This window comes from Pomacea canaliculata, linkage group LG5, assembly GCF_003073045.1.
Source record: "Pomacea canaliculata isolate SZHN2017 linkage group LG5, ASM307304v1, whole genome shotgun sequence".
In the NCBI taxonomy this organism is placed as follows: Eukaryota; Metazoa; Mollusca; class Gastropoda; order Architaenioglossa; family Ampullariidae; genus Pomacea; species Pomacea canaliculata.
Genome location: NC_037594.1, coordinates 30,780,936 through 30,808,845, shown reverse-complemented (window position 1 = coordinate 30,808,845; position 27,910 = coordinate 30,780,936). Strand labels below are relative to the sequence as shown.

General features: G+C 47.4%; 1 protein-coding gene across 1 annotated transcript; it reads left to right on the top strand.

The window, feature by feature from the left end:
* The first annotated feature begins 71 nt into the window (after positions 1–71).
* Positions 72–27,910, top strand: LOC112564811 (sodium/potassium/calcium exchanger 3-like). The gene is given in 12 exon segments (XM_025239885.1): positions 72–153; positions 705–782; positions 1,097–1,202; positions 15,989–16,176; positions 18,247–18,330; positions 22,612–22,715; positions 23,150–23,218; positions 23,220–23,251; positions 24,875–25,287; positions 25,484–25,696; positions 26,105–26,206; positions 27,693–27,910. Coding segments are annotated over 12 exon segments (1,689 nt in total).

Genomic DNA, 27,910 nt, shown 5'->3' with positions numbered 1-27,910 from the left:
TCTGGCCGCTCGGATGTCCGCTTCCCATCTGAAAGAAAGATGTTTAAAACGAGATACACTGGCTGAGTGCCATGGAGCGCGGCGACCACGTGACCAGCTTCCCCGATAAGCGCATCAACGACTTGAACGAGCGCAAGTCCTCGGTGATTCATGGTCAGGTCAGGAAGTAGTCAACAGTCAAACGTAGGAGATGACGTGAAAGTTAATAATAAGTAGAATCCGTTGATGTGAGCGAGTGTGTCGTGTTCACAGCCAGTGAGGTCAGAGTTCAAATCCTTGTTGCCTAATATTTCCGCTTACATCACTGGCAGGAATAGCAGGAACTGTGCAGACTGTACCTGCTGTACCCGTGATAATCTCCCACTACCTTCCCCTCCTCCGGTTTTTCTTCTTCTCTCATTTTTATCCCTGCTCTACATTTCCGTCCCTGTTCCCCACAAGTCTGTGCCGACTTGTCCAGGGGCGAGTTGCATCAACGTCTTCACTGAGCCGCCATTGCCACGGGGCAAAGGCCGCATTTAGTAACTCCTTCTTCCAATTTGGATTTATCTCAGGGCCATTTCCGTGCTCCTGTTTTGGCACTCCTTCCATCGAAGTGTTTTATTTAAAGATCAATGTTCTTTTCCTGCTGAAGCGTGGGAAGTGGGAATCAAGGTGTCGGTTAAACTGGAGTGCGAGTGTCTGGAAATGTTTGATGTCTACAGCTGACCCTGGAATTGATGGCGGACTGTGTGAACCTCGTGTTGCTGCCAGAACTGCAGGTGGGGAGTCCGAGAGCTGGAGTAAGCTTCCGAGTTGCTGGAGTGAGCTGTGTCTGGTGCGACAAAGGGATGTCCGATGTTCACCCAGTCCTTGCTACCTGATACAGGTGGAGGTGTCACAAGCCTCGTCCATAGTTTGCCCAAGATATAGCTTGCCTGACACACCTCATCAGGCCGGGTGTGCACCCTGACATTCTTGTCCACACTTCAGGGAGCTGATGTCTTGCCATCACCAGTGTGTTCAGCAGATGAAGTCCACAGGACTTGTGTCTCCATCTGCTATTACTACAGCACTTAACAGAGAGCCACTGGGACAAGGTGGATACATTGTGAAGCTCAGACAAGTATAAAGACAAATGCAGCAAGTACAGTTGATCCTACTGTTGAAAGGGTAGGTGACGTGTTAGAGGTTTGGGAAGGTCGGACACCAGGTGAGAGAAGGTGAGCACTACTCTCACAAATAGTTGTCCCCGAGGTAAGTGCAGTCTGTGACATGTATTTCACTTGTATCGTGTCGATGTATAAAGTCTCCCTTATTGCGACCCCTCTATGACACAACCCAGAAAAATGTTTAACTACGTTTTTCACTCTGTAAATATTTTCTGTATTACACCTACTCCCCAACGCGACTTCACCTGACAGTTGGTGCTCTTTACCACCTTTTTGCAGAAAGCTGAAAAATATTACATATCATTATTTTAAATGGATTACTTCTTGCTCCCGTTTGCGCTATATTACGACTTTCTTCAGAAATAACTTTTCAAACAGCAATAACGAGTTCATTCTGAAAGAGACTGCGTGTTCCTTGGGTCAGGGGTCAGTCTGACATATCGACCTCCGCCTTTAGTCAAATCGACCCCGCCATGACCGTCTCGGCCCACGCACGACTACATCGTCTCAACAGCAAGAGTGGAATCGCCGGGGCAAAAAAAAAAAAAAAATTTGTCTCGGATGTCAAAAGTAGCTATGAACGGCAAATCTCACGACAAAGCCATCTTCCTCAATAAAAATGATCCCCTGGCAACACACAGAGGAGAAAAAACTCACAACGGCGCATAAACTTTAATCGTTTTTAAAATATTGCGTTGTCTTGTATTCTTTGCTTTGCAAGTTGGTAGATAAGGTTTCATATAAGCAGATGTTCGATAAACACCAAGCAGATGTTGCTCGGACATTTTTTTAGCCTGCGTCTGAGCCGATTGGACTTTTGGGTGTTGGGCGACGTGGCTCACGTGGACGATGTGATGACAGGGTCGATGTGTCTCGACCCTTGTGGTACTGGGTGCACGTGATTGACCCCTGGTCATTGTTGTCTGTGTTTACCAACACTCTTCAGGTGACTGTTCGACCTTTTACACAAGTCGTGTGCTTATATGCTTATAAAAAGCGACTGTTTGTGCTCTATAGCACTTTTAGCAAAAATCAGAAAATGTCGAAAGAACAGCATTTCTGTCTACATCTTACCTGGAGAGCTGATGCCGACAAATATTTCAATCAAGTGAAACAATGGCGGGATAAGGAAGCACGACTAAGCGAAAGAAAAACAAACAAATAAAAAAAAAAACAAAAAAAACCATGGTATTAATTTTCAAATATTTTGGAGATAGAATAAAAACAAACTGGTCGACTTTTTCATTAGACTCTCTCACGATTCGATTTTAATTATTTTTTTTTAAATAGGGAGGTATGAAATGTGTCTGGAGCTTTACTGTGGGTGGCGACATTATGAGGGGATAGAATGATGGAAATACACCTGTATGTAAAGTTTTGTTTGTGTGTGTGTGTGAAAGAAAGGAGAAGTGGTGAAAGTTGGTTTCAGCAGTGAAGAAGCAGGTGGCGGGTGTCGGAGGTGTACAGGTGTGCAGTAAAAGCCTACGTCTGACTCTTAATACGCGGTATTGAGCAGGTTTTCTGGAAGAAGACAGGTGAGAGGTATAAAAATAACCGACCGTGCATGGGGATGGAAACATTGCGACATTAAAACAATGTGGTGACAAAGGTAACCCTCGCCCTCCATCGATAGAAGCCATGGCGGGGTCGCCTTGAGGAACGATGAAGACAGAAGCCACGATGCCTTGCAGTCGATGGAATGTCTCGGACACAAATTACCTGTAATTACCTGTAATTACCTGTGATTCTGACAGCACAATCTTGCCTTTCTTTCGTATCTCGACTTTTTTTTTTTTTTTTTTTGAACAGCGCACGGAGGTGTTTCGTCATGTTCTGATGTCACGTGACTCTGTAATGTGCTGTGAAGTCTTCATACTGTGCCTTTCTATAACTGTGTGTATATGTAATATATTATAATATATATAGGTATATGAAAATATTAGTGTTGTCACAACATCGCCACATGTCACGTGACTCGCTCTCTTACGGAAGACGACTGTCACCTGAGCTTTTCACACCTGCAGTTTGCAAGATTAACTTTTTGTTTTCCAAAGCCCAGACAGTGATGCTGGAATATAATGGCGGACAACATTTTATTTCATCACAGACACAAAGAGAGAACATTAAATGAGGAATTTTGCTTTTAGTTGATTAAGTGATGTTAACGACTGAAGTTAGTCTGGAATTGTTCATAGTTTGGAAATCATGTCGGTAAAAGTTCGACTTTTGCGGACTACTGACACACTCTGTCTTGACCTCCTGGAAAAGCTCTGTGACCCCTGGCATCTCACTATCCAGGATCCATGGGAGGGGGAGTGCGGCTACCGTTGCCGTTGATAACGTCATTGTTCGACGACAGCTTCCTCGCGAAAGGTCAAAGAGCATTCCTTGATGTACTCGATAGACGGATTCAGTGAAACCCGATTCATCTTTGAGAAAGAGCGAGGCTATAAGCAGCGGGTACGCACATCCCCGCACTGCCGTGACGTCACAGCACGTGCCCAACAACGTACAAAGAATTAAATTAAAATACAATTAGAATTAAAAATAGATCAGCACACACCACCAGTCACACTCACAACGACACTAACGAGCAGTTCCACATTCAGCAAACACAGCAAAGACAGTACACACACTCAACACGCGCTTTACACACTCAGACATCTCTACATCATCCCACACTCTAACACACACCATGGATACATTAATACGTCACACATACGTCACCCATCACTACGCCCTAACACACAATAAACTACATTCATGGATATTAACACATTCATGTATACTTCACACACATTGGAACACTGCAGTGTAATCACACTTTGGATTACACATCACACTCAGTCACATTAAATTATACATCACACATTTACATATACTATAGTATATAGCATATATTCACATAACTACAATATACATCACACACGTGAAGACACTAAAATATGAATCACACACTCACAGACTATAGTATCATCACATTAGAATACAATATACATCTGAATACACCAAACTATACATCGCATACTGAGCTATGCTAGCCTGTACATCACGTGCTCGATCACATGACCACATACTGGATCAAGGACGTGTACAGTGGACTGCTGTCTGTCTGCCGAGACCAACGCTTAGCCTCTTGTGACGTTCCTCCGCTGTTAGTCTCGGCGAGCCGTAACAAAGAATGTGACGAAACCGGAAGTTATGTCGTCTCATGCCTCACTTTAACAAAAAATCGTCTGGCAGCAGTCCAGGGATGTTAGTTGTTGCCTTGATACCACACACACACTGGACTGTGGGTGAGAGCTACACTTGTGACATGCATTGTGACGTACGGAATTAGTCTTCGCTTTATTTCCTTGGTGATGAGGCGACATCCAGGCTTAAGTCGGGTTAGAGATGTACCTCCAGTGTCAACACTTGCCACGACTTTCAACAGAACTCGTCTGTCCAGTCTCGGCCTGTCGGCTTACTTTTGTGTTTGTGTTTCTGTATCTTTGATCTGTGTGTCGTGCTGTGCTTGCAGCTTACACGTTAATCAACAGCCACGGCCCAGTGAACATCAATAAGTAAACACAGCAACTCCACGACACTCGCTGTTCATGCTCCAGCAAACACGTACAGATCATTCTCTCTCTCTCGCACACATGTGATATAACTTTACTTGTCAGACGCGGACAACCATCTCTCTCTCTCACACACACACACACACAAGAACACGCACACACACACACACACACGCACGCAGACGTGATGTAACTTTACTGGCGGACACGGTGTAAGACACCGACAACCATCTCTCTCTCTCACACACACGCACACACACACACACGCACACGTGATATAACTTTACTTGCTGACACGGCGTAAGACAACCGTCTCTCTCTCACACACATACACACGCACACACACATGTGATATAACTTTACTTGGTGACTTGTAAGACGCCAACAACCGTCACACACACACAAATACGCACGAAATGCGATAACTGATGGCGGAAGTGACCTGTGCCCTTAAGTAGGTCCACTAATCCCTGTGAAGCAGGTCGGGCCGAGGCCGTTACTCCTACTCACACAACGTAGGCGGCCGCCCGCCCATCCGTAAAGACAGGGTGAAGCCCGCGGTCGACTTGCGCAACGTTCTGCACGAGGATCGAACGTGACCCACTTGGGCGCGCGCCGCCTGGCGGCCTTCACCGCTAGCCATTGCCGCCTGGCACTCACAGACATCCCCCACACACGTCACACACACATACGTCACACACACACATGTCACATCGCCACACATCTTTCAGGAGTCTTGTCCTCATGTTATATTTTATATGTGACCAACTGTTCTTCTTCCTCCCGCACCTCGCCCCCATCTCTCCTTTGTTCCCCCCACACACGTCACACATACACACGTCACACCGCCAGACATCTCTCAGTAGTGTTGTGGCCATGTCACATTTTATATCTGACCAACTGTTCTGCTCCCTCCCTCACCTCACCCCTCTCACCTTGTTCCCTCCCCCCCCCCCCCCGCGTCTGTTGTCGGAATCTACTCCAGCAGCTTGAGGCTGGCTGACGCTGGAAAACGATGATATACAAATAATGTTGTTGTTGTTGTTGTTGTTATTATTATTACTACTACTACAGCAGTACGTGTTTACAGCTGGAGCACAAGTCACGTGCCATGTAACAATGACATTTACTATTAGAATAATTAGAGTGACGGTCAATATCAATGAGTGTTGAATGTACGGTCGCCATGACAACAGGGCAATGGACATACTGTACAATTCGGTCAGTAACGCATATGTAACAGTCACAATCACTGTTACAGTATCGTCACAATAACTCACATATGTATAATAATACTTTGTAATATTGCTACAGTCACTGCTACGTCAGTGTCGTCACACTCACTCACGCTTGTATGGTGATAATGTGTAGTAATAATAATAGTCATATTGTGGCTACGATTACTGTCACAGCATGGTCATCATCACTAGCAGCTGTGTTGTAGTATTGTGTGATTGCACAGCCACGGTCACAGGTGTATTATTGTGTGTATTAAGTGTGTGTGACACCGTGTGTGTGTGTGTGACACCATGTGACACCATATGTGTGTGTGTGTGACCGTGTGTGTATGTGTGTGACCATATGTGTGAGTTATTGATGGCGTAGATAAAGACGATGTGTCTGGAGATGCAGAATGTAAGCAGCTGTTACATCATGCACTGTACACTCACTCACTCGCAGACACTCAGTGTACGTCACCACTCACGTTTGTGTACACACGCCCTCAGTGTAACACCCGACATGTGTGTGTGTGGAGGATGAGGCCCCTCCCACGCTGGACTGGGCGGATGCTGGAGGGAGCGGCATGGCTGGCACCCTGTGTCAGACTCTCCACACCCTCTACCCCCACCACACACACACACAGACACAGACACAGACAGACACGCCGACACAGACATCCGTGTTGGTGCCAACGTACAATTTTTTTCCGGATTTCGGTGACGTCACATCTGCTATACACACAACCTGACCTCAAACACTTCCGGTAGATAACAAACCAACAGGAAGTGTATCAACAAAGAGACACCCGGCATGAGTTCTGCGTTTGTCCACATATTTGTACTCAGTGTTTAGTATAAACAGCACAGCATCATCCACCCCTCTCTCACCTGTATAGTCGGGGGATCAACGTATATTAGCAGTCATGGCCTCGCTCCTGACAGTTTTTACGTTGTTTTCATAATAAGTCACGTGCGAGCGACTGGCGTGACTCCGCAAAGTTGTTTGGCAAAATAATAGAGTGCGCCCACAGATCCACCTCGACCTGATTTCCCCCTCGACACCTCCAGTGCCGCACGTCACCCACACAGCGAAAGAAACATCGCTTCACTATGTCACCACTACGTCACCTAGAGGTGTGTGGGGAACGATGAGAGGTCGCCATAATATTTTTCGTTAGTGAACTTTGTTCAAAGGGCAGCAGCCACTAAACGCTGCCCCACATCGACACATCGCTGGGGCAGTCGGCAAACGAGAGTAGCGACATCATCTATTTTTAGCGACAGTAAAACCCGGGTATGAGACCCTCTTCATGGACACGAGGTTTACCAGAGTTCAATCTACCCTAAAGCACCAGAGAATGGTAGACATACGCATCCACCCCACCTTTATCGTTCACACACCACACACACATCCACTCCACCCCTCGACCCCTCAGAGCACACACACGTACTGGACCCCTCCACACATCTACTTCAGCCCTCAACATACGCACATCCACTCCACCCCTTGACCCCTCAGAACTCACACACGTACTGGACCCCTCCACACATCTACTCCACCCTCACACACACACATCCTACTACTCCACCCCTCCACACACACACACTGCCTATACTACTCCACCCTTTCACACACCTCTCTCCACGCCGACTCCATCCCACGCCCATGTCTAGCTCTCCACACGCACGCCTTCAGTTGTCGTTGCGTCACGTGACTAACACAGGTGGAGTCAGCGTGGTCACCTGCTCTCAATTTGCGTGATTAAAACAATTTTTAAAAATCTGCTGGCAGCCACGCTGCTTCACTGGTCATGACATCGTCATCTCGGACCGAGCGACCTGGTCTCGGTGAGGGTAACGTAACGCGATGCCAAATTAAGTGCACAGCCGCGGGCTGACCCCAGCCTGAGCGGAGGGCGCGCATGCGCAAGTGGCTGGCAGTGGAGCCCACAGACTGCGAGCCCACGCGGCGCCGTGAATGACTTGTGACGACACGCGCTGCGAGCTGCACACCGCCGCACAGCGCCGCACCACCCGACTTGCTGCCGCCTATTGACTGGCGGGTGGGGCAACAGCACCGAGGGATTACGTAACTCGGGGCTGGAGGGGTAGGAGTAGGGTGGGTGGACGGATGAATGGAAAAAAACAGTTTGTGTAGCTGCCTGAGTATGTGCGTGTGTGTGTAAGTGTTGGTATGTCTGAGTATTTATGTAAATGTGTTTGGTGACATTCGTCTTTGTTGTTACATCACAAAACGCACATTGTGACGTGTTATTCGCGTCGTTAGACAGGAATTTGTACTAACAACAGATGTTACACGCTAACAGTTCACTTGTCACACTGCTGATCGACAGACTCACAGCTTCTTGTAATTTCAGACGCGTGTGCACACACACAGGCACACATACACGCACACACACACACGCACACACAGAGGGCCGCCGAGAGCCAGTCCGGGCCCCGGGGTGGACGCTCTATCCGGGCCCTTGTAATTGTAATCGTCACAGCCGCGGGTCGGGGTACACCACACCCTCCTGTCCCTCCCCCTCTGGTCAGTCACCACCCCACACACACACACAGATTTGTCCTGACACACGCAGGACTTCTAGCCGCTGCTGCCCTCAGTTCCACCCCGAGGCCGGCGGCACAGATTTTCGCTGCGCAGCACTCAGCTGCTGGCACTTGACCCTTGACCCTTTACCCTTCCTCGTCCTCACGAAGAACACAGGGACCTGCGAGACTGTTGCAAAGTGCTTGTGGAATTCCGGGTGTCACACTGCTCACTGCACCCTTTGTTTTTGTTTTTTTTTTTTCTTTGAGAAAGGTGATTTTTTTCTGGTCTCGTCATTTCCGGTATTTGCTGGTACTCTTGTCATTTGTACAGCGTGAGAGGTGGCTGCCACTTGTCTGTAACATCGATGATTGTTTCCCCAGCAACAATGATTACGTATGTAAACATTTCTATGGTAGACACAGCTCACTGTGTAAGTGCTGCTCACCCGACTGTAAACAAACCTCACTGCCAGACATTTTTTCTCATAAACTAACGAGTGGCACGCTGCTCATGTCCTTGTAGTTGTAGCTGACCCTGCTGACAACCTTTACTGTAGCCATTGTCGTCAGCACCTTGCCAGGTGCTAATGAGGGTGAGGCCCCAGGACAAGCATGGATACTGACCCATGGATACCCGACCCATGGATACCCGACCCAACACAAGCTCCAGACTCCTTCCCTCCATGTCGAGACGAAAAGGCAGGCACGAGGACTGTTCTCTGATAGTTAAGACCTATCTTAACACATCAAATGTCCACATTCGACTAATTTTGACAAAGTTGTGTGACGGTCACGCGAAAGCAGTGGCATGGAATGTTCGGGACATGGGAACCGAGTCCAAGACATTTGGCAACACAAAGGGACGTAATCGTTTCGGAGGTTTAGCGTTTCGCTGCATTAATCGAGTGAGAGCGACCTTTAAAAACTTGTATTTCGATAAATGTTTCCTAAACAAAAGACATTTTGACATTTTGGAGCCGTTTGAAAGCTCTTTCCCCTAGTGAGACTTTAAACAATTTTTGGCGATCGGTAAGTTCTCTCCCTTCATGAACGTGCTTTGACAGCAAGTGCGTGACCAGGACGAAACGAGGAACACGATTTACAGATTTACAGCCGACAGTGCATGTGTCCTGAACATTCTGATTGTCTTCTTTAGTTTATATTTTGTCTTTTTTTAAAAAATATTTAATCATGATGAGCTCGCTTCCTGTTTGATTACACTCTCACTTCATTAGCTGTAAAATCTGTCACAGTATCTCACTCCCACCCCGACACAGAGAGTCTGCACCCATCCTTCTGGTTTCTCCTGCCTTTTACAAATAAACATATCCAAGCAGGCACGCACGCACGCGCACACATGACAGATGACATCAGGGATCGAACGAGGGGGATCTTTGTGAGGTCACGACGGAGGTAAAGCACTCGGCGCACACTCAGTCCCCTTTCTAATTATAGCAGCTTTGTTTGACTTCGCTGGCGGAGAGCTCGTCTGGAAAACAAGAGTCTGCTTCTAAGAAGCCGTTAAGTCGTCTGCCTCCCACTTTTCCTTCCGTTTTTGTTTCTGAGTTTACGCGTGACGTATGACGTGTGACGTGTGGGTCAGTGTCGAGTCCAGTAAGTGGAATGATGATGACAGACGGCGCGTGCTGATAGATGCACACACACACACACGCACCTGTAAATGCAGTGATACGCACGCACGATGTCATCTTACTGCAGGTGTAGTCATTTCATTCTACCCCGGTAGCAATGATGTCATCAGGCCACGGGTAGATGTCATCAAATAGCGGTGTAGTGATGGTGTCTGTCTGTCACACGGGGATAGTAAGGCTACTATACTGTGGTCATAGCGAGTAGTAGTCATTGCAGCTATATTTAGTCAAACCATTCAAACTATATATAGATCGTGTTATTTTTAGCAATTCTAACTGTATTTTCTGGCCTAGTCAGCTGTGTTTGCGAGTTCTGTCGTTGAGTTTGACTGTCGTCCATCTGTCTGTCGCTCCGTCGTGATCGATGCTCAGTCGTCACTGACTGTAACACACAAAGACAGCTCGTCACGTACGGCACGCCCAGCTGTCACGTGCACGATTGACGGCCTGTTGACGTGCGACATGCTTGTCGGACATTACGTAACAAGACTGTCGCCCACGTCACGTGCAGGCTGACGGCGGAGGTGGGCGTCAGGACCGCCTGACGTCCCTTTTTGAGGGCACTGACGCACACAGCTGCTTCATTTCCCGGGATGCACTATGTTTTCATCTCCACGTAACGCTCAGCTTCCGCAACAGAGGCGCGAGACAGACCTGCTCACACCGCGCGTGCGCAGAGCGTTCGTCCTCAGCCACCGAGGCTGGCGTGGCGCTCACGAGGCTGATGAAGATGTTTGCCGAGTGTCAGTCAACTGTTGATTCTCATCAGTCTTCATCTGACGAGATGATCTTTGTCGACGTTGGCTATGTAACGAGTATCGGACGCCTTGCCCACTGCCCCACCCCACACCTGCACCCACTGTGCTTCTTGTCATCGTGACGTCTTCCAGGCTGTGACAAACCTAGAGCAAGGCGTCACAGCGTGCACGTGGTGTGTGACGTTTTCTCGAGGGGACTTTCGGACACTCGCGGGCCGAAGGACGTCACCTCCTGTCTCTTCTGAAACATCCTCCTCAGAATTGTCACCAACGTCCGCGCCACGTGTGAAATGTTGTTACGTCCACTTACGTCCACTAACGTCCGCAGCAGTGATAATAAATTCCGTTTGCAGTCTGCAGAGCGCGTGTAGGTAAACTCAATGACGTATTATGTTCGCTCGTCACACAGACCAGGTTTCCTTCTTTATTACAAAAAGCCGTTACGCCACACCTGAGAGAGGAACACACGTACTTTGAAGCCTCTCCCACCTGTCGCCCGCTTTATTGTCAGAAACGCTCGTCACTGCCGGCAGATGTCGTGCAAACGGTCCTGTACACGACACGGAATGTTCTAGTAGTGTGCGTGTGAGTCTAGCAGACAACCAGAAGTGACGCAACAGTGAGAGAGAGACTGCGTGCGTGTGTGTGAGAGAGAGGCTGCGCGTGTGTGCGTGTGTACGTGGTTGTAACCTAAACATATCTACCTACCTACGTGAGCGAAAGCGCGGAAGGAAAGAAAAAACAAGTGTTATGAAGAAGCCGGTGGCTGCATCGGGTAGCCACCCACCACCTATTATCTCGGTCACGGAAGTGTGTGTGTGTGCGCGCGCACATGTGCACGAGCGCCTGACAGAAGCCTGACAGACAACGCGTGACGTGCGCCTGATGGCCGCTGCAGACAAAGTTGCGGTCCTTTGTTCTTCACTTCTTTTCTCGGCCATCATTATCCTCCCACGCGCCCAGCCGCCGCTTGCGTCGTCAGCACCACCGCCATTTTGCATCTCCGGTCTCTTCTTTCGCGCGTGAATGTGCGTGCGTGCATATTGTGTCTGTGAGAGAGAGAGAGAAGAGAAAGAGAGAGAGAGAGGGAGAGAGAGATGGGTTGTTTTTTTTTCCCCAAATATCCCCTCCCTCCATCTGATTAGAACTAATGTCGACCCCACGAATGTCAGTTGTGTAAGGTTGCAACAAAACAGTTTTATGAAGCACGTTGTGTTTGAAACATGTGAAAGTAGGACACAAACGTCTTTTCTAAAAAAAAAAACATTTCTATGACAGTAATAGAAGAGCAACAACATCAAATGTAAGAGTGGTCATAGGCCGACAGTAAACAGTCGTAGGCGTGCACCGTTGAGAGGACAAACAGAAGTAAAGAGTGGTTCAACATGTCTAAATGTACTGCGGGTTGTCTGAGCTTGTTATCTCACCAGTGCCAGAGATTATCACACGCTGACTGCAGACGACTTCACAGACTTACAATCTCGGGATGTGTGCTTAAAACTGAAATATTCTCAACTATTTGTCGATTATAATCTTGAGAAGTAATTTGTGATCACAAGATCATCGTAATACGAAAGTAACTAATTTCTTCTCATGATGCGACATTAATGTTTTAATTTCTAGTAATTACTAATTATTTTCTTTCACGAAGTAATCACAAACATTAGTTTAGTTTATTCCTTGTTACTCCTCGAGGAGCCTAGGGCCGCAACAACATCTCGCCGGCGGACCCGGTATAGGGCAGACCTCAGTTAAACCCATGTGGGTCCCACGTCCTCTCGTACCCCTACTGTTCTTTCCAAGACATTAACATGCCTTATTGAACAACATCAAACATTCTTATTAGTTATTACACCGACTGAAGAGCAAGGACAGCCAGAGAGGCAAGTCTCCTTGTGTAGACACCGCCAGCCTGCACAAGTCCCCCTCCTGCCTACAGACAAGGGCTGGCACCACGAGACACAACACACAGACAGGATGTTACAATATTACATAATACTGACTGGCCGACTCTGGCAACATCAGTAAATACAGCCAACTATTTAGCAAGAAACACAATGTTTTTCAGCCACATTGCCGTCAGCTGTGTCGTTGTTATCTCTGTCCGTTTCGTATTCAATACATAAATATACACATACACACAGACATATATATAGGTGTAATGACTCTGTGCAGGTGAACAGTCTGCACGTGCCTTAGGCAGCCCCTGGTGTGACACAAATGACCGTACAGTGTGTGAGACAGACGATATATCGTGAGACAGACGACCATATATCGTGAGACAGACGATATATTGTGAGCAGACGGCGACAGAGAGCGTGAGACAGAAGTATTAGCGGCATGTTCAAGAGAAAGAGGTTGCTGCCGTCTCGTATCATCTTTCTCCAGGAAAGACGAAGTTAATAAACAGGCGGTGCAAGACAAAAACGTGGCCTGCTATTTTTAGCCGCATGGCAAGTAAATATAGACATGATCTAAATTGGAGATAGGGGTGCACAAGCACTGGCAGTGGACAGCGACATGTAGTCACTGGTCGGACACCCAGATACTGTAGATACCCTAGTCATGTAGCACTGCTTTAGTCCATCTGACACCCAGATACTGTAGATACCCCATAGTCCTGCAGCACTGCGTTAGTCCGTCTGACACCCACTTACTGTAAATGTTTCATCGTCATTTTTCTCAGTTTATGAATTTCTTGCCCGGTATATATGAAGGTAAAAATCATTGACATTGAGCTGCGTGGATGGTGATCTCTGTGGAGGGCTGATGGGAAGATGGAGAGCAGTGTGAACACTTGGGTGACTGGTATAGTTGGTGAGGTGCAAGGCTCGGGTGGGTGTGAAGTCAGTAAAATCCCTGAGTCAGCCAACATTCTACTGACTGGACTGAACAAACATCTGGTGTCTGGTGAGCAAGTGATGTCTGGTAGGAGACGGATGTAAAAAATGTGTGACGCCATTGTGTGCTTGATATCACAAAATATTATCTTCGTCTGCGGCGATTCAGACAGCGATGTCCGCCCGCATCGTTCTCCGTGAGCTAACACGGATGTAGACTTCATCAGGCCCATCCTTGTCTGCAACCTCCATGCTGCTGACAGACAATGTGGGGACTCTTGCTGGTTGCTACACTAAATGTCGACTGCTGGCTACACTAAATGTCGACAGTCTGCTTGTTACGCTAAATGTCGACTTTGCTGGCTACACTCTGCGTTTGTCCATGTTCATACCAATGTTCACTGTTCATGTATGGTTTGTGTGGTTGTCTGATTGTGATGCCCTTCTCTGTCATACAGCGCCAATCCCTGCTGCCCTTTACTTATTGCAAAGCACAGTGAGCTCGCCTCCGTGTGAGGAGATGTGCTATCATAATAATAATAACAATAATAACAATAATAAATCCTTTGTATTGATATCGTTATCAGCCAGTAAGACTGTATTCATGTCGATGACTATTAGTCACTTATTGTTTCGTTACTTACCCGTTTATCGCACACCGATCAGCATTATCTACCCGAGTTACATCCGAGCTACTTTCTGACCTGTCAGTCGGGTGTGTGCCCCGTGGTGTGTCGTCTCATGAGACACTTTCTCCAGTTCTCACTGTGGTCATGGGAAGTCAGCTGTGGGTCAGGCGACAGGCGGGTCGTCGCACCCGTGTGTGGCTGCTGGGTCTGGCCGGTCTCCACGCTCTGTTGATCCTCGTGCTTGTCCTCAAGGTGTGTGCTTCAAGTCCCGTGAGTCAAGACCTGCGACACCCCGGGCGGCGCGTGCTCGGAGAGACACAGGGCTCGTGGCCACTGCCCGTGTGCTTGGCGGTAAGCGGGAACATTCATTTCTCAAGATTTCTGTCGGGTTGAGGTCAGAGACGTCTGAAGTGTGACTCCCTTGTCGGTGATTACTGACCAAAATTAAAATATTCAATTTACAAGCATCTATGTCCGTATCAGCGTACGGTATTCAGATTTTTAAAGACAAGTGGGACATTTGATGGTCAAAAGCGGGACTGTCCCGCCTAAACCGGGACGTCTGGTCACCTTATTGCTGAATCATTGCTGAAGTATCATTAAGCAAGTGACTGCTAACTTATATACAAGTGCTCCTTAAGCAAGAGGTGCTGACTGCTGAATTATGTATGTGATACTTATTCTAATCATATTTGGTGTGATTATCGATTGTTGACATGGCCCAATGATTGCTATGTTATATTTATGCTATATATATATGATAATCGTTGTGAAGATAGATCAGAAAATGTTCATAATGTCAATAATTAAGCAGTCGATAATCACGCCAAGTAAGTATCACATATATAATTCAGCAAACACTGCCCCTTGTTTAAGTAGCACAAACTCAAGAGATGTATCATCCCCCGCAAACAGCATCTTCACAGGCCGACACAAGGGAGGTAACGAGCCGTCAGCTCACGTTCTTCGCAGTACGCAGCGCTTGTCTCCCTTTAGCGTACCAGCGTTTTGGAAGTCGGGTGTACACGGGAAAGTGTTGTTCACGAAAACTGCTGTTGGCTTGTAGCTTTCTTTCCCACGCATATGCATACACAATTAAGTAAATTGTGCAAAGTTGAGAACAAAGCAATAGTTTTGCCCATACACACACCAGACTTTAAGCATCAGCATCAGAATATAAAAGGAAGGTGTGCCTGGGAGGGAATGTCTTGTACTTGTTGTCTCCTCTTAGTTTAGAATAAAGGAAACCATATCTTTGTTCACTTTGTTGTTTTCTTGTGTGCACACTAAGTACAGACAATCATAAAACTTATCCACGCAAAACAATCCTGAGAGTAAGCATCAAAACACAGCATTGAAGAAGAAAACCCACTAAACATGGCTTTCAGAAAGTTGTTCCTCGGTCTATAAAAAATTGTGTTTCAAATATTCTCGTCTATCAAGCAAAGATGTGAGAATGTTTACAGAACCACAGTTAGCTTAGTGCTTAGCAAAGTCTTAAGAAAACTTATTATCTCTGTTACAAACTATGCACGATAAGCATAAAATAACTTTTAGTGTTAAACCGGAAATAAACATCTCATTTAAAACAAACATTTAAGGACAAGTTACTCTTTTTTCAGCTGGGAAGACGACAGTGGGAACTGCACACCGCGAGCAGTCAACAACTTTCCCGAAAACTTCTTTTCTCTGGAGCTGACAAAGGACGGCGCAGTAGTTCTTCACATTCTCATCGCCTTCTACCTCTTTGCCGCCCTTGCCATCATCTGTGACGACTACTTCGTGCCGTCACTGGAGCAGATCTGTAAAGGTAGCCACCGTCCTCTTCCTTCATCATGATCATCATCCATCATCATCATTTTCTTCATCTTCTTCACCCACCACAACCTCTGTCACTGCTCCTGACGTCCTGTCCAGGACCGAGCGTGAAGCACTGCTGAGTGCAGAAGTGATTATTTTGCCCACTCACACTTGTCACGCTTGCCCTAAAACGACTTTTTTGGTGGTTTCTTGTGTTGAAGCTGCTAAATAGTTGCTGCTTTTGAGTTGAACGCTGCAGGATTAATTCTTTAATGGATTCGCATTTTATACGCATTCTTTATACTTTTCAGATCTTATTTTATGTTTTGTTCTGTGAACGGTGTGTGGGTGTGTGTTTGCGAGCGCGTGCTTTTAACTGACGAGCTCGGCAAGTGTGTATTTGAAGACGCTGGGATTTAGTTCAGGTTTGGGTTAGGGATTGGTCTGGGTTTTATTTCAGAAGGAATCTGCAGAGAAATTCTTGGTTGAGATCAAGTTCTGGTGTTTTCGTGCAGAAACAAGTGGCAAGATACAGGCACGGCCCGTTGAGCTCGGGGAGGGGGCCATCAAATCAACCAATCGATCTGTCGAACTTTTTCTTTTTCCGTTTCTTTCTGTCTTTCTCAAACACACAAATACACAAATACATCTACACTTTATAATTGCACACACAGTCATACACACATTCATGAAACAAACATACATACACACACAAACACACACACACACACACACACACACACACACACACACACACAGACATACCAACACGTCCGGCGTTGCTGTACATCTTTCAATAATGTTACTAATGATGGTGTGGGAAGTGGTCCAGATTTTTCTATTAACTTAATTTGGCGTAAGTGGGAAGAGATGTAATATTGACAGGGATTTCCTGCAGTTCGGTGCTGTCATTGTGACAGACAGACCGTCGTCAGACTGACGGACACGACCACAGCTTGCTGTCTCTGTCAAGACTGACGGAGCAGTAGACGGTTGAGCAGCTGGTAGACACCACACAGATGTCCGGCCTTTGCGGCATTTTGCAGTTCTATTGCATGCTTCCTGAGCATTCTAAATTCATGGTACTGCCGGCCATAATACAGCAATCACTGAGAAGAAGCAGAAGTCCAGTGAAGCGTGAGTGCCATTCAGTCGTGGCCACATTAAGCTGTCAAGATGTCGGCTGTCACGTGATCAGCTCCACGGCATCAGTTGTAAGACCTCGCCACATCCTGCATCCCTCACATCCCTCACATCCCTCACGTCCCTCACATCCCAGTGTAGATGTTGTGGAATCTCCTCACTGTAACAGTCACAAGAGCTGGAAGGAGAATGAGTTTGCTGGCTATCTTCATTGCATGGTGTTTTCTGAGTGCAAGATGTTTATTTTATTCCATTCTTGAGATCAGTTTAATACTCTTGCTGTTTATTTTATTTCTTAATTTTATTTGACCGACTCTACTGTGTCTACTGTGGGTACACTCATATATGGGTGATGCTGTCAAGTTTATATTTTCATCATTAAATACTTTAACAGGGCTCACGTTTGCGCATATCTCGATTGGAAAACAAATTTGGAAATAGACGAAGCATCGTCTGTGAATGAAATATTCAGGCCAGACTGTAAAATTCATCAAGTTTGTGTCCGACATGCTAGCAAATGTCTGCGCCGGAAGTGCCGAACACATGTTCACATGCCTGAAGATCGTGAGATAACTTGAGCCACTCAGTACCTAGTGAATAGGGACTTCATTTGTTTGTTGTTCCTGCTTATCTCCTGCCTAATGGCAATGTGCCCCAGGGTAAATTACTCGTGACCATGACACCCTAGACTCCTGTCCCTGTCCGTGCTCAAACTTGCTGTCTTCTGGTCTGTCTTCTGGACTATGACGGACAATACCTTCCTCGTACTATAGTCTGTCTCCCACTCTCTAGTTCTCTTAGCTGTCTGAACTGCACTAACACTCTCTAGTTTTATTGTCTCCTGACCTTGCACTTCACACTTTCTAGTTCTCTTGCCTGTCTTATCAACTTCCTAACTGCTGGCACTGCCCATACTGACTGTTGTTTTCCTCTACAGATCTTCATCTGAAGGAGGATGTGGCAGGAGCCACCTTCATGGCAGCCGGCAGCTCGGCCCCCGAACTCTGCACCTCCATTGTCGGTGAGAGAGATGATATGTACTATTCCCCTTATATACTAATTACCTCCCTTATACACAAGTAACCTCCCACAGAGTTCTCTTATGCACTAGGTACCTCATTTACTCAAGAATCCACAAGTATGCACTATTAGTCTACCTTGTAAACTAGTTCTCTCCATGCACTCCTGCATACACTAGATGTGACTAGATAAACCTCAAGTTACCTTCCTCATGAGTTACCTGCCTCCCACCCACACTTGCTAACCCCCACTTGATACTAGTTCTTTCAAATCACCAGTAAATGTGAAGTACAGAGACACTAGTTACCTGCCATTTACATATCTGTCTTACACATCCACTGAGGTCTGTATTTCCTTCAGCAAGTCTGTTGAGCGCTTGAGCATGTGTCCAGCTGTGTGTACATCTGTGTGTGTGTGTGTGTGGAGGGTGTGTGTGAATACGTGTATGTGGCTGCGTGGGTTCGCATGTTTGTGTGACTGTGTTTGTGTTTATCCATGTGATCAGCAAACAAACGGCCTATAAATGAGGCTGATGATACACCGTTATGTTGTAGGCCTATCCTTACGGGATATTTAGGAAAAATTATTGCGAACTTGATACAGAGGTTATCGAGGGAATGGAATGCAAAAAAAAAACAAAAAATAAAAAAATTAAAAAAAAAAAAAATAAAAAACCGAGTCTGATGCTATATTTAGGTTGACAGACATTGTACAAAGCGTGTGAGGACGTTTTGCCGCATTATGTCAGAGAGAGAGAGCTGACTTACTTCTCAAAGAATGAAAGTAACTACTAGATTACACAATAATTCTTTATTTCAAACAGATTTTACACACAGACTTCACAGACAGTTCACTTTGATTGTCACAGATTATGCGCAACAGCTTTGAGAAAAAACTTTGATACAATGGCGAGAGAAATGTGTGAGCTAACGGTTCACATGAGGAGAGATAGTGAGAGAGAGTTCACTGATACATTGATACAATGGCGAGAGAAATGTGTGAGCTAAGGGGCGTCACACACTTAACTTCGGCTAAAGGTCCGTGTGAAATGCCGAAATGAAGTGCCCCGCGCCGAAACGTCCGTGTACCTGTACAAAGAACTATGGAAAGGAGAAACAATAGGTACCTTAGGTACACAAAGTGATCACTAAATGTAAGGCTCACCGAATCTTATCTCCCTCAAAACCTCCGACAAGAAGACAAAATAAACATGTACACATCAGACAAGGGATACAATCTAAGTAGGTGGACCTCAGACATGGCGGCAACCTCCACAGGTAGGAAAAATGGAAAATCACTTTAGTGAACGACAAAACACGTTGATTAAAACTTCACACAGGTAAGGGAAGACCAGAAATGATCGAGTTTCAACCTTGCACAAGTTGCCGGAGGACAACCTAATGATGTGTGTAGCAGTTTTATAAAGAGTCCCCCGTAAACAGACAGGCTCACCCAAAGGAATCTGGTTTCAGACGTGGGAGTGGAGTATTCCCTGATAAATAACATGGAACTACAGCTTGGCAATTGGACCACTCACCGGTAATTTACCTCTGATAAATGAGGTGCCATCTATGAGGACATGCATTCATGAACACGACCGAAAAAAAAGTATGGAAAGGTCATAGAGACAAAGAAAAGAAAGGAAAGAAAAATATATCCGGGGACTCTCTGTAATGGAGAGTAATCAGTGGAATGGAGGATGGCCAGCGACATGGAGCCTGACAGTAAATCTACTTCTGTATTCAATTCCGAACTGAAAAAAAAAAAAACGAGATGCGGGACATGAATCACTCTCACATTTCCTAGCAGTCGTGTGAACTGCACGCAGTGACACTGTCACACGCAGGGAGTGTGACCACGACTGTCACCAGCAAACCGTGAAGTGCACTCATGCGAACATTCATCTGAACCTGAGGGCGTGGCTAAGTGAACACAGGATATGGCGACTGATGTGTTGTAGTCGCTGTCTTGATAGCTGGGTGCATGTTACGGGTGGCGGGCCACAGAATGCACCCGACTGTGCTGAACATGCACAAGCTGTCAGCACGTGGCACCTGGAGAAATTACAGGTGGGTGCATCACAGCATGGAGGGATCCGACAATCAAACACAGAACAAGGGGACTGCAGAGTGCAAGTCAAGATGGCGACGAGTTTCACATGTAGACATTGATGGTAGCAGACATGAAGCTGAGAATGAAAACCTTCCGCAGCCAAGAATTACTCCCTAACCCTTTGTTTATTCCCAGAGACAGGTGTGTCCTCAAACTCCTCCACGTCTGTAGCAAAACCGAACGCCGGCGGTGTACAGCATGAAGGCAAAAATAACAACCGGTAGACCGGCCAGACAAGTCAAGCAAGACTTTTGTCAACATCGCAATTTCTTAAATGTTAATGAAGTGTGCACACAAATGTGTGTGTGTGTGTGTGAGCGCGAGAATGCGTGCGTGTGTGAATGTGTGAAATGATGTTAGCACGAAGCAGGTGTTAATGTGTGAGGGAGAGACAGAGAGAAATTATGTTGTGTAGCTCAGATGTGGTACGATAGGATGTCCCAGAATTACATCTTTATATCTTTTATTCCCTGGGTCCATCCAATTCCAAGGTTTTAACAAACGGATCTCTTCAAGTACCGCCCTAAACCCCAGCCGGCCCTAAAATAGTTGTTGACAAGCCCCATAGCCGGGCTGTGATGGCGGACTTTACTCTCACCACAGGATGGAAATACAAGGCGGACGTCAGCAGACACCCCCCTGTTCCCCTTCCCTTGCTAGGACCATCCTCACCCTCCGGTGCTCGCCGCATATTCCCCGCCGATGTTACATCGACGGTCGATACCCTGACGACTCGTGGGTTGATGCCAAAAGCGAGCAGCGAGGATGTAGACAGTTGAGGAGGTGGACATGTTGCGCATTATTGACACATAACACGCGTTGCCAGTTAACCGACAGCTCACCCAGCACCAGGCATACCACATCGATCCTTCTTTCTTTCCTCTCTTTTTTCCCCTTTTTTTTCAATGGCCGTTTGGTGTCATCCTTTTCTATTTCCGTAACGTAAGACATCGTTTGGCGGCGAGCAAGTACCCGAGACTCCAGTGATGTGCATATCGCTGTCTTGCATTTCCACCGAGCTGCCGACAGCAGGCAGGATGGAAGTCAGCACCCGGGGTGTGTCACTGACACTGTCATGCTATCTGCCTTGACATGGTTGCCAGAATTACAAAGCTGCAGGATGTGACAATAAACAGCACTATCAGGACCTCGTGTGTGACCTTTTGAAATGATTTGCCTTGGCAAGAAGCTTGCCGCTTTCGTCGCCACTTTTTAAGGGAAATAATCATCGATTTAAATTATTTTTTTAATCGACAGAGTGTATAACCATATGGGGATGTCATTATATGCTTACAGTCACAGGTGAGGATGTCTTTAGTAGGCTGTACAGTCACAGGTGAGATATCATCAGTAAGCTCACAGGTGAGGATGTCATTAGGTTCTACAGTCACAGTGAGGATGTCTTTAGTAGGCTGTACAGTCACAGGTGAGGATGTCATTAGTAAGCCTCACAGGTGAGATGTCTTTAGTAGGCTGTACAGGTGCAAGAGAAGTTGTGTGGTTGCGTTTGTCCATTCTTGTCTGTCTGTACTCACTGACCCGGAATAAATCTCCTGTAAGGATTTACTCGACTAAGGAGACAGTGGTCTAGCGAGTTATCTACCCCTGTACAACACGTAAGAAGTAGACATGCAAGTGTGTGTTACCTCCCCTACATCAAACAAGCAAAGACCATATAAGGGTCGGTGGTCTGCAGGTTCAGATCTCGCTCCGCCACAAAAATACGTTTTCTATGGATGGGATACCTGATCATAGGGCTAGACCAGCTCGCTGACATTAACCACAGGTGTGAAACATAAACATTAAACAAGATGCAGGATAAATGTCTGAGACTGTCATCAACTTCTTGTCAAACAGGAAAAATAAACTCTGTCACACACATGTCACATACATTCCGTTCTGACATACGTGTCACCACTCCAGCCTCCAGCAGATCTTCGGATGTTGACAATGTTTACAGCACAGCGAACCTGTAGTGCACGGGAACTCATTCAAGCGTGACGCGCCGTGTGTGTGTGTGTGTGTGTGTGCGCGCGCGCGTGTGTGTTGTGTGTGTGTGTGTGTGTGTGTGTGTGTGTATGTGTGTGTGTGTGCTGTATGTGTGTGCGTGTGTGTGTGCGTGTGTCTGTACGCGCGTGTGTGTGTCTGTACGCGTGTGTGTGTGTCCTAGGTCTATTCATCGCCCGCAGTGATGTTGGAGTGGGCACCATCGTGGGCTCAGCGGTTTTCAATATTCTCTTCATCATCGGCATTTGCGGCCTCTTCGCCGGAATGGTGAGACAAGCTCACGGGTAGTTTCGGTGGAAACAAAATGTGTAGGATTATTAAATTTTAATGCAGATCCCTGAGGTGGAGGAAGCAGTGAGCTCTGTGCAGTGCCCTCTTGTGTACCTCTCATCCCGACCTCGCTATAGTTTATTTAATGGACATCACGTGAGTGCACGTGCGGTGTTGTTTATGGACAGTGTGTGCGTGCTTTTCCATAGTGAACTCTTTCTTTCATACCATCTCAGATGCGCGCATGCACACACACAAACAGATTCCTAACTCACAGTGTAAAATGTCAAAGAATGGACCAGAGACCTGAAAGTCTCCTGCGCCTGGAAAGACCTCATCTTGGCTTGTGACCACAGGTGGACATTTTTGTGGTAAATATAAGGGTTTGCTGCAGGTGACTTGACGACTAATACCTGTGTGTCTGTTGCCAGGTGGTGCAGCTCACGTGGTACCCGCTCGTGAGAGACACGCTCTTCTACCTGGCCTCGGTGGTGGCTCTCGGTCCTGTGCATCGAGGACTCGAAAATCCACTGGTGTGTACCTCACCTCCATGATTACAGTTTCCTTTTCCTCCGTGTCCACTCTTCCTTGCCTCAGTATCTACTGGCTCCTACACTTAGTCAGTGTTGACTGGCTCTGTAACATTGATGTACATGGTGCCAGGTGCCAGGTGGTGTCTAAATATGGATGGATGTATGGATGGACTCGCGTAGACACTTGTCCACTCGCTGTCTACCTGTTGAGACCTGTACGCTCGTTATCTAGGTGTCATCTAGGTGTCATCTAGAGAGTCAGTTGTCTCGATGTCTAGTCTTCAATTTAGCACGTCGATGAAGATGCTTATTATAGATAACCTCACAGATGGGACTACTTTTTGACTGCTGAGTGAAAAATCCGGTTTTCACCGTGTATCTCGCCGCCACCAGAATATTGAATTTCTCGGCTTGGAAGGCAGGTTACGTCTGACCGGTCTGTTGAACAGAGCCTTTGAGCTCTCACCTGCACCAGGCAGGTAGATAAAGGTGCAGTCTAGCAAAAGTGCTCATCGATATGTTAATCACATGGCCTCTGTCAAAAGGCCACGCTCACCTTACAACAAACTCCTACATAAGTCACGTGTGCCGTGACATCGACAGACTTGTGAGAACACAGAAATAGCATTAAGCGTTTCATGGTTCGCATCCCAAGCGAGACGGAAAATCTATTTCATTCTGCGCAGGCTGCCCCACACAAATAATGGGACAAAGGTGAGAGAAGACCAGGGTGTGACCCCTGCTCCTACGCAAACCCACCAAAGCTCGGTGTCGCCTCATTACACGAACCCCGAGTATCAACAGTCAACAAAGACTGGATGTTGTCTCATCTGACTCCATCACGCACGCGTACAAAGGTCACACACAGGTTCCTAATTCGCGGTCGGTGGGCAGTCTGAGGGGAGGGACAACTCTGGCCCAGACTAATTTGGGAGAGCAGTCCGCGCTCTGATGTATGGCTTTCACGTGCGTGCGTCTGTGCGACCTCCCCCGTCCTCCACAGGAATAAAGACCAGTGTCCTGTCTGTCGGCGTGTCTGCCTGCATACACCAGTCGTGCATTTGTGTGCGCGCTACGGACGGGAGGGAGGAGGAATGGACGAAGGAGAACAGGAGGGAGGGGAGGTAATCATTACAGATGTCTCCCGGCCTGCCCTGCGCCCCTGACGGCCTGTGTGGCAAGAAAGCAAAGAATGTGATTAGAAGGCCGAGTGTGAGGCGAAGTGCTCCACAAAACTTGATTTAGTCGGTGCCGCCACCTACTGGGTGGCCAGACATGGAGGGACGGTTGGTAAATAGTCGGGGTTACCTCGCCTTTACTTGTGGAGAAAACGTTGACGTAAGCGTTGTATGAGCCCACGCACTTGATGTGATGGTAGTGACGTACAGCAACGGACAATGGTGCGTCACTGACGTAAGCAGACTGACGGTGACGCTGCAGTGCCGTGTTGGAGTGGCACCGGTCTGTGTGTGTGTGTGAAGGATGGGATGCCTGTGCGTGCGACTGTCTGTGTGCGTGTGTGAATATACAGAGATGGACATGTACTTGTGTAGATACATGTGTGACGTTGTCTGTGTGTGTGTGTGTGTGCGCGGTACGTGCGTGTGTTTGTGTGTGAGTCAGGTACGAGGCACTCATCATGCTGTTGATGTACTGTGTCTACATCGTCATCATGTACTTCAACGCCGGCATGGAGCGCTTTTTCATCGCCCTGTGGGAGCGGCTGTGGTCTGGCAGAAAACCTGCAGATGAGGAGGTCGACGACGTGGAGGCGAGACAACCCCTCCTGAAGTCCCAGGATAAAACCGGAAGTCAGCCCCTCCTACAGTCTGACAACGTCTCTTCCGGAGATGACGTCATTGGCAGACCCAACAAAGTCGACTCTGACGTCAGCATCAGGTCCGACAAAGTCTCAGACGATCACGTGAGTTCAGAGGGACGCCAGCTCCCATCACGTGACGTGGGGACACAAGAGGAGGAGACGAGTCTCACTGAAAGTGTCAAGGCCGCATCGACAGGGCAGGACAGCTCGAGCGGAGTCCTCCTGTGAGTCACCTTGTGATTCGTGCCTGCGGTCCCCCCTCCTGTGAGTTCCCTCCCACAGTATGTAGTCCCTCCTCTTAGGTTATCACGTAGATCAAGTAGTGTTATTTACGTCGTAGAAGATGGACCAACGTAATAGGATCAGCGAACCGATGAACTGTTTTCTTTGATGTCTTACCTTTGTTTAAGGGTCGGATGAAGCCTCCGTGTGGGAGATCCCCGAGCCCTTCCTGGTGCGCGTGCTGTGGGTTGCCATGGTACCGATGAAAGGCCTGTTCTACCTGACGGTACCTGACTGCCGGCAAGAGCGCATGCGCCGCCTGTACCCCGTCACCTTCGTCATGTCCGTCGTGTGGATCGCAGCCTCCTCCTACGTGCTGGTGTGGATGATCACCATCGCAGGTTTGTCACTCGCCTGGATGACAATCCACATTTCTCACCTGTGTGAATGCCCGAAACGAGAGCTGAACCCAGGACAGCAAATTATCTCTGTATTGGTGACGAACGCTAAAGTTACATCACCGGACCGCCTCAAAGATTATAATATATATACATCAGTCTCTCTTAGCTGGGCCGGATGGCTAGATGATGATGATGATGCGAATATTTGTTGCAAATGTTGTAGCTATGATTGTAGCAATTCTTGATTCGTCTTTTCGTCAGTAATAATTATTATTATCAAATAATACAAAATAACAGTAACACAATAATACAGTTCCATTTCGTTTATTTATAGTTGTTGACTCGCATATTCATGTTTACTGTAGTGAGGTGGTTGTTGATTGTTGTTGTGTGTGTCGCTGGTGTCAGGTGACGCGCTGCAGGTGCCGGACACGGTGATGGGCCTGACTCTGCTCGCAGCCGGCACCAGTCTCCCCGACTGTCTCGCCAGCCTCTTCGTGGCACGTGACGGTACCGGACAACCTTTTATTCCTCTGTTCTCTTTTTTCTTCTTCTTTCCTTTCTTCCTTGTTATTTCGTGCTGACTGTCCTGCCGCGTCCCACTGGTGTCTGACTAAACGTGACCTTTGTCTCCAGTTCAATGCTTCTGATTGTTAGGGAGGGAGGAAGGAGGAGACCTGGGTGCTGGAAGGTGGGAAGAAGGTAGAGGGCGAGATCCACCACCCGGTCCTCTATTCTTCTGACTAAAACTTTCCGTCAGCGCTTATCCTTCCATTGTTTTCACCATCATAAGAGAGCGGCTCTCTACATTTTCTCACACTTCTTACAGTCCCTGCACTCTACCATTTTTCTCCATCACACCTCTCTCACCAGTCCTCCACCATTCTCTCTTTTAAACAAGGTCCGTCGCACTCTCTCGGTCCTCCACCTTCTCCACATTTTCTCACACTCTCACAGTTCCATTCCACCTCTCTCTCTACAGTCCTCACACTCTCTCTCTCTACATTTCTCACTCTCTCTTTCTCTACAGTCCTCACACTCTCTTTGTGGTCCTTACACTCTCTCTACAGTCCTCACACTCTCTCTACATTTCTCTCTCTCTCTCAGTCCTTCTCTCTCTCTACAGTCCTCACAGTGCATGCTACGATTAGAGCCGCGCGCTGCCAGCGGTTGTGTCCCCTGAAGACTAGGTACACACGCGGGTTGTGGCGGCTCCAACAAGCATCAGATGCTTTTCCTTTTCCACACAACTCTTTCGAGAAGTTTCCTGAAACACATTACAAAAGAGCGCAGGAACCCCTGGTGATGAGTCGTTTTGTCTGCGAGTCGGGTCTCTGCTGCTATCGACCAAGCAGCCTCCCCTCCCCTTCTACACCCCACTCCCCTCCCCTCCACACCCTCCCCAGTCACAGCCTGGCCGCCACCAGGCTTCACCAAACATGCGGCGGGGTGTGGCGACGGATGGTGTGGTCCAGTAAGAAGGGGCAGAAATGGGAAGCTTTTGGGCAATGAATACAGTAATGAATTTTTGCCTGGAAGGGCGCCACCAGGGGCACACGGAGCTTTCCTAAGTATCTCCATGAAAAGAACCTCATTCTTTACGTCCACAAGACCGGGAACAAACGTTTGTTAATCAGTAAAAAAACTTCTCTCCCCCCAGCTACAGGGCCTGCATCCATCTCCAGAGAGGAAACAGAGGACGGCTAGGGGTGTCCAGGATGTCTCGTAAATGGTCTTGAATATTGCAAATATTATCCTATCTAAGATTTCCGCCTTTTCCTCATACAAACTTACCGTTACAGGAGTGGGACGAGGAACAGTTAGGATTATTAGAACGTTAATGATTTGTGGTGCGACTGTACCAACGAATATGAAGACGATGTGTTGTTGTTGGAGGTCAGGACGACAGCAGATCATGACAAGGACATAACAGGTCAAGTGTTGGTTTCATGTTGTCAGAACAACCTTGACTAGGTCTTCTATTTCCTGTCGGCAGGGTTTGGCGACATGGCGGTCTCCAACTCCATCGGCAGCAATGTGTTCGACATCCTCATCTGCTTGGGCCTGCCCTGGCTCATCGAGACAGCCGCGGTCAACTCGGGCGACGACGTGACCCAATTCAACAGCTCGGGGCGCTGTTACTCGTCTCTCACACTTCTCGCCACAAGTCATTCGCTGCTCCGTCGCAATATTCATCAACAAATGTGGGCCTGA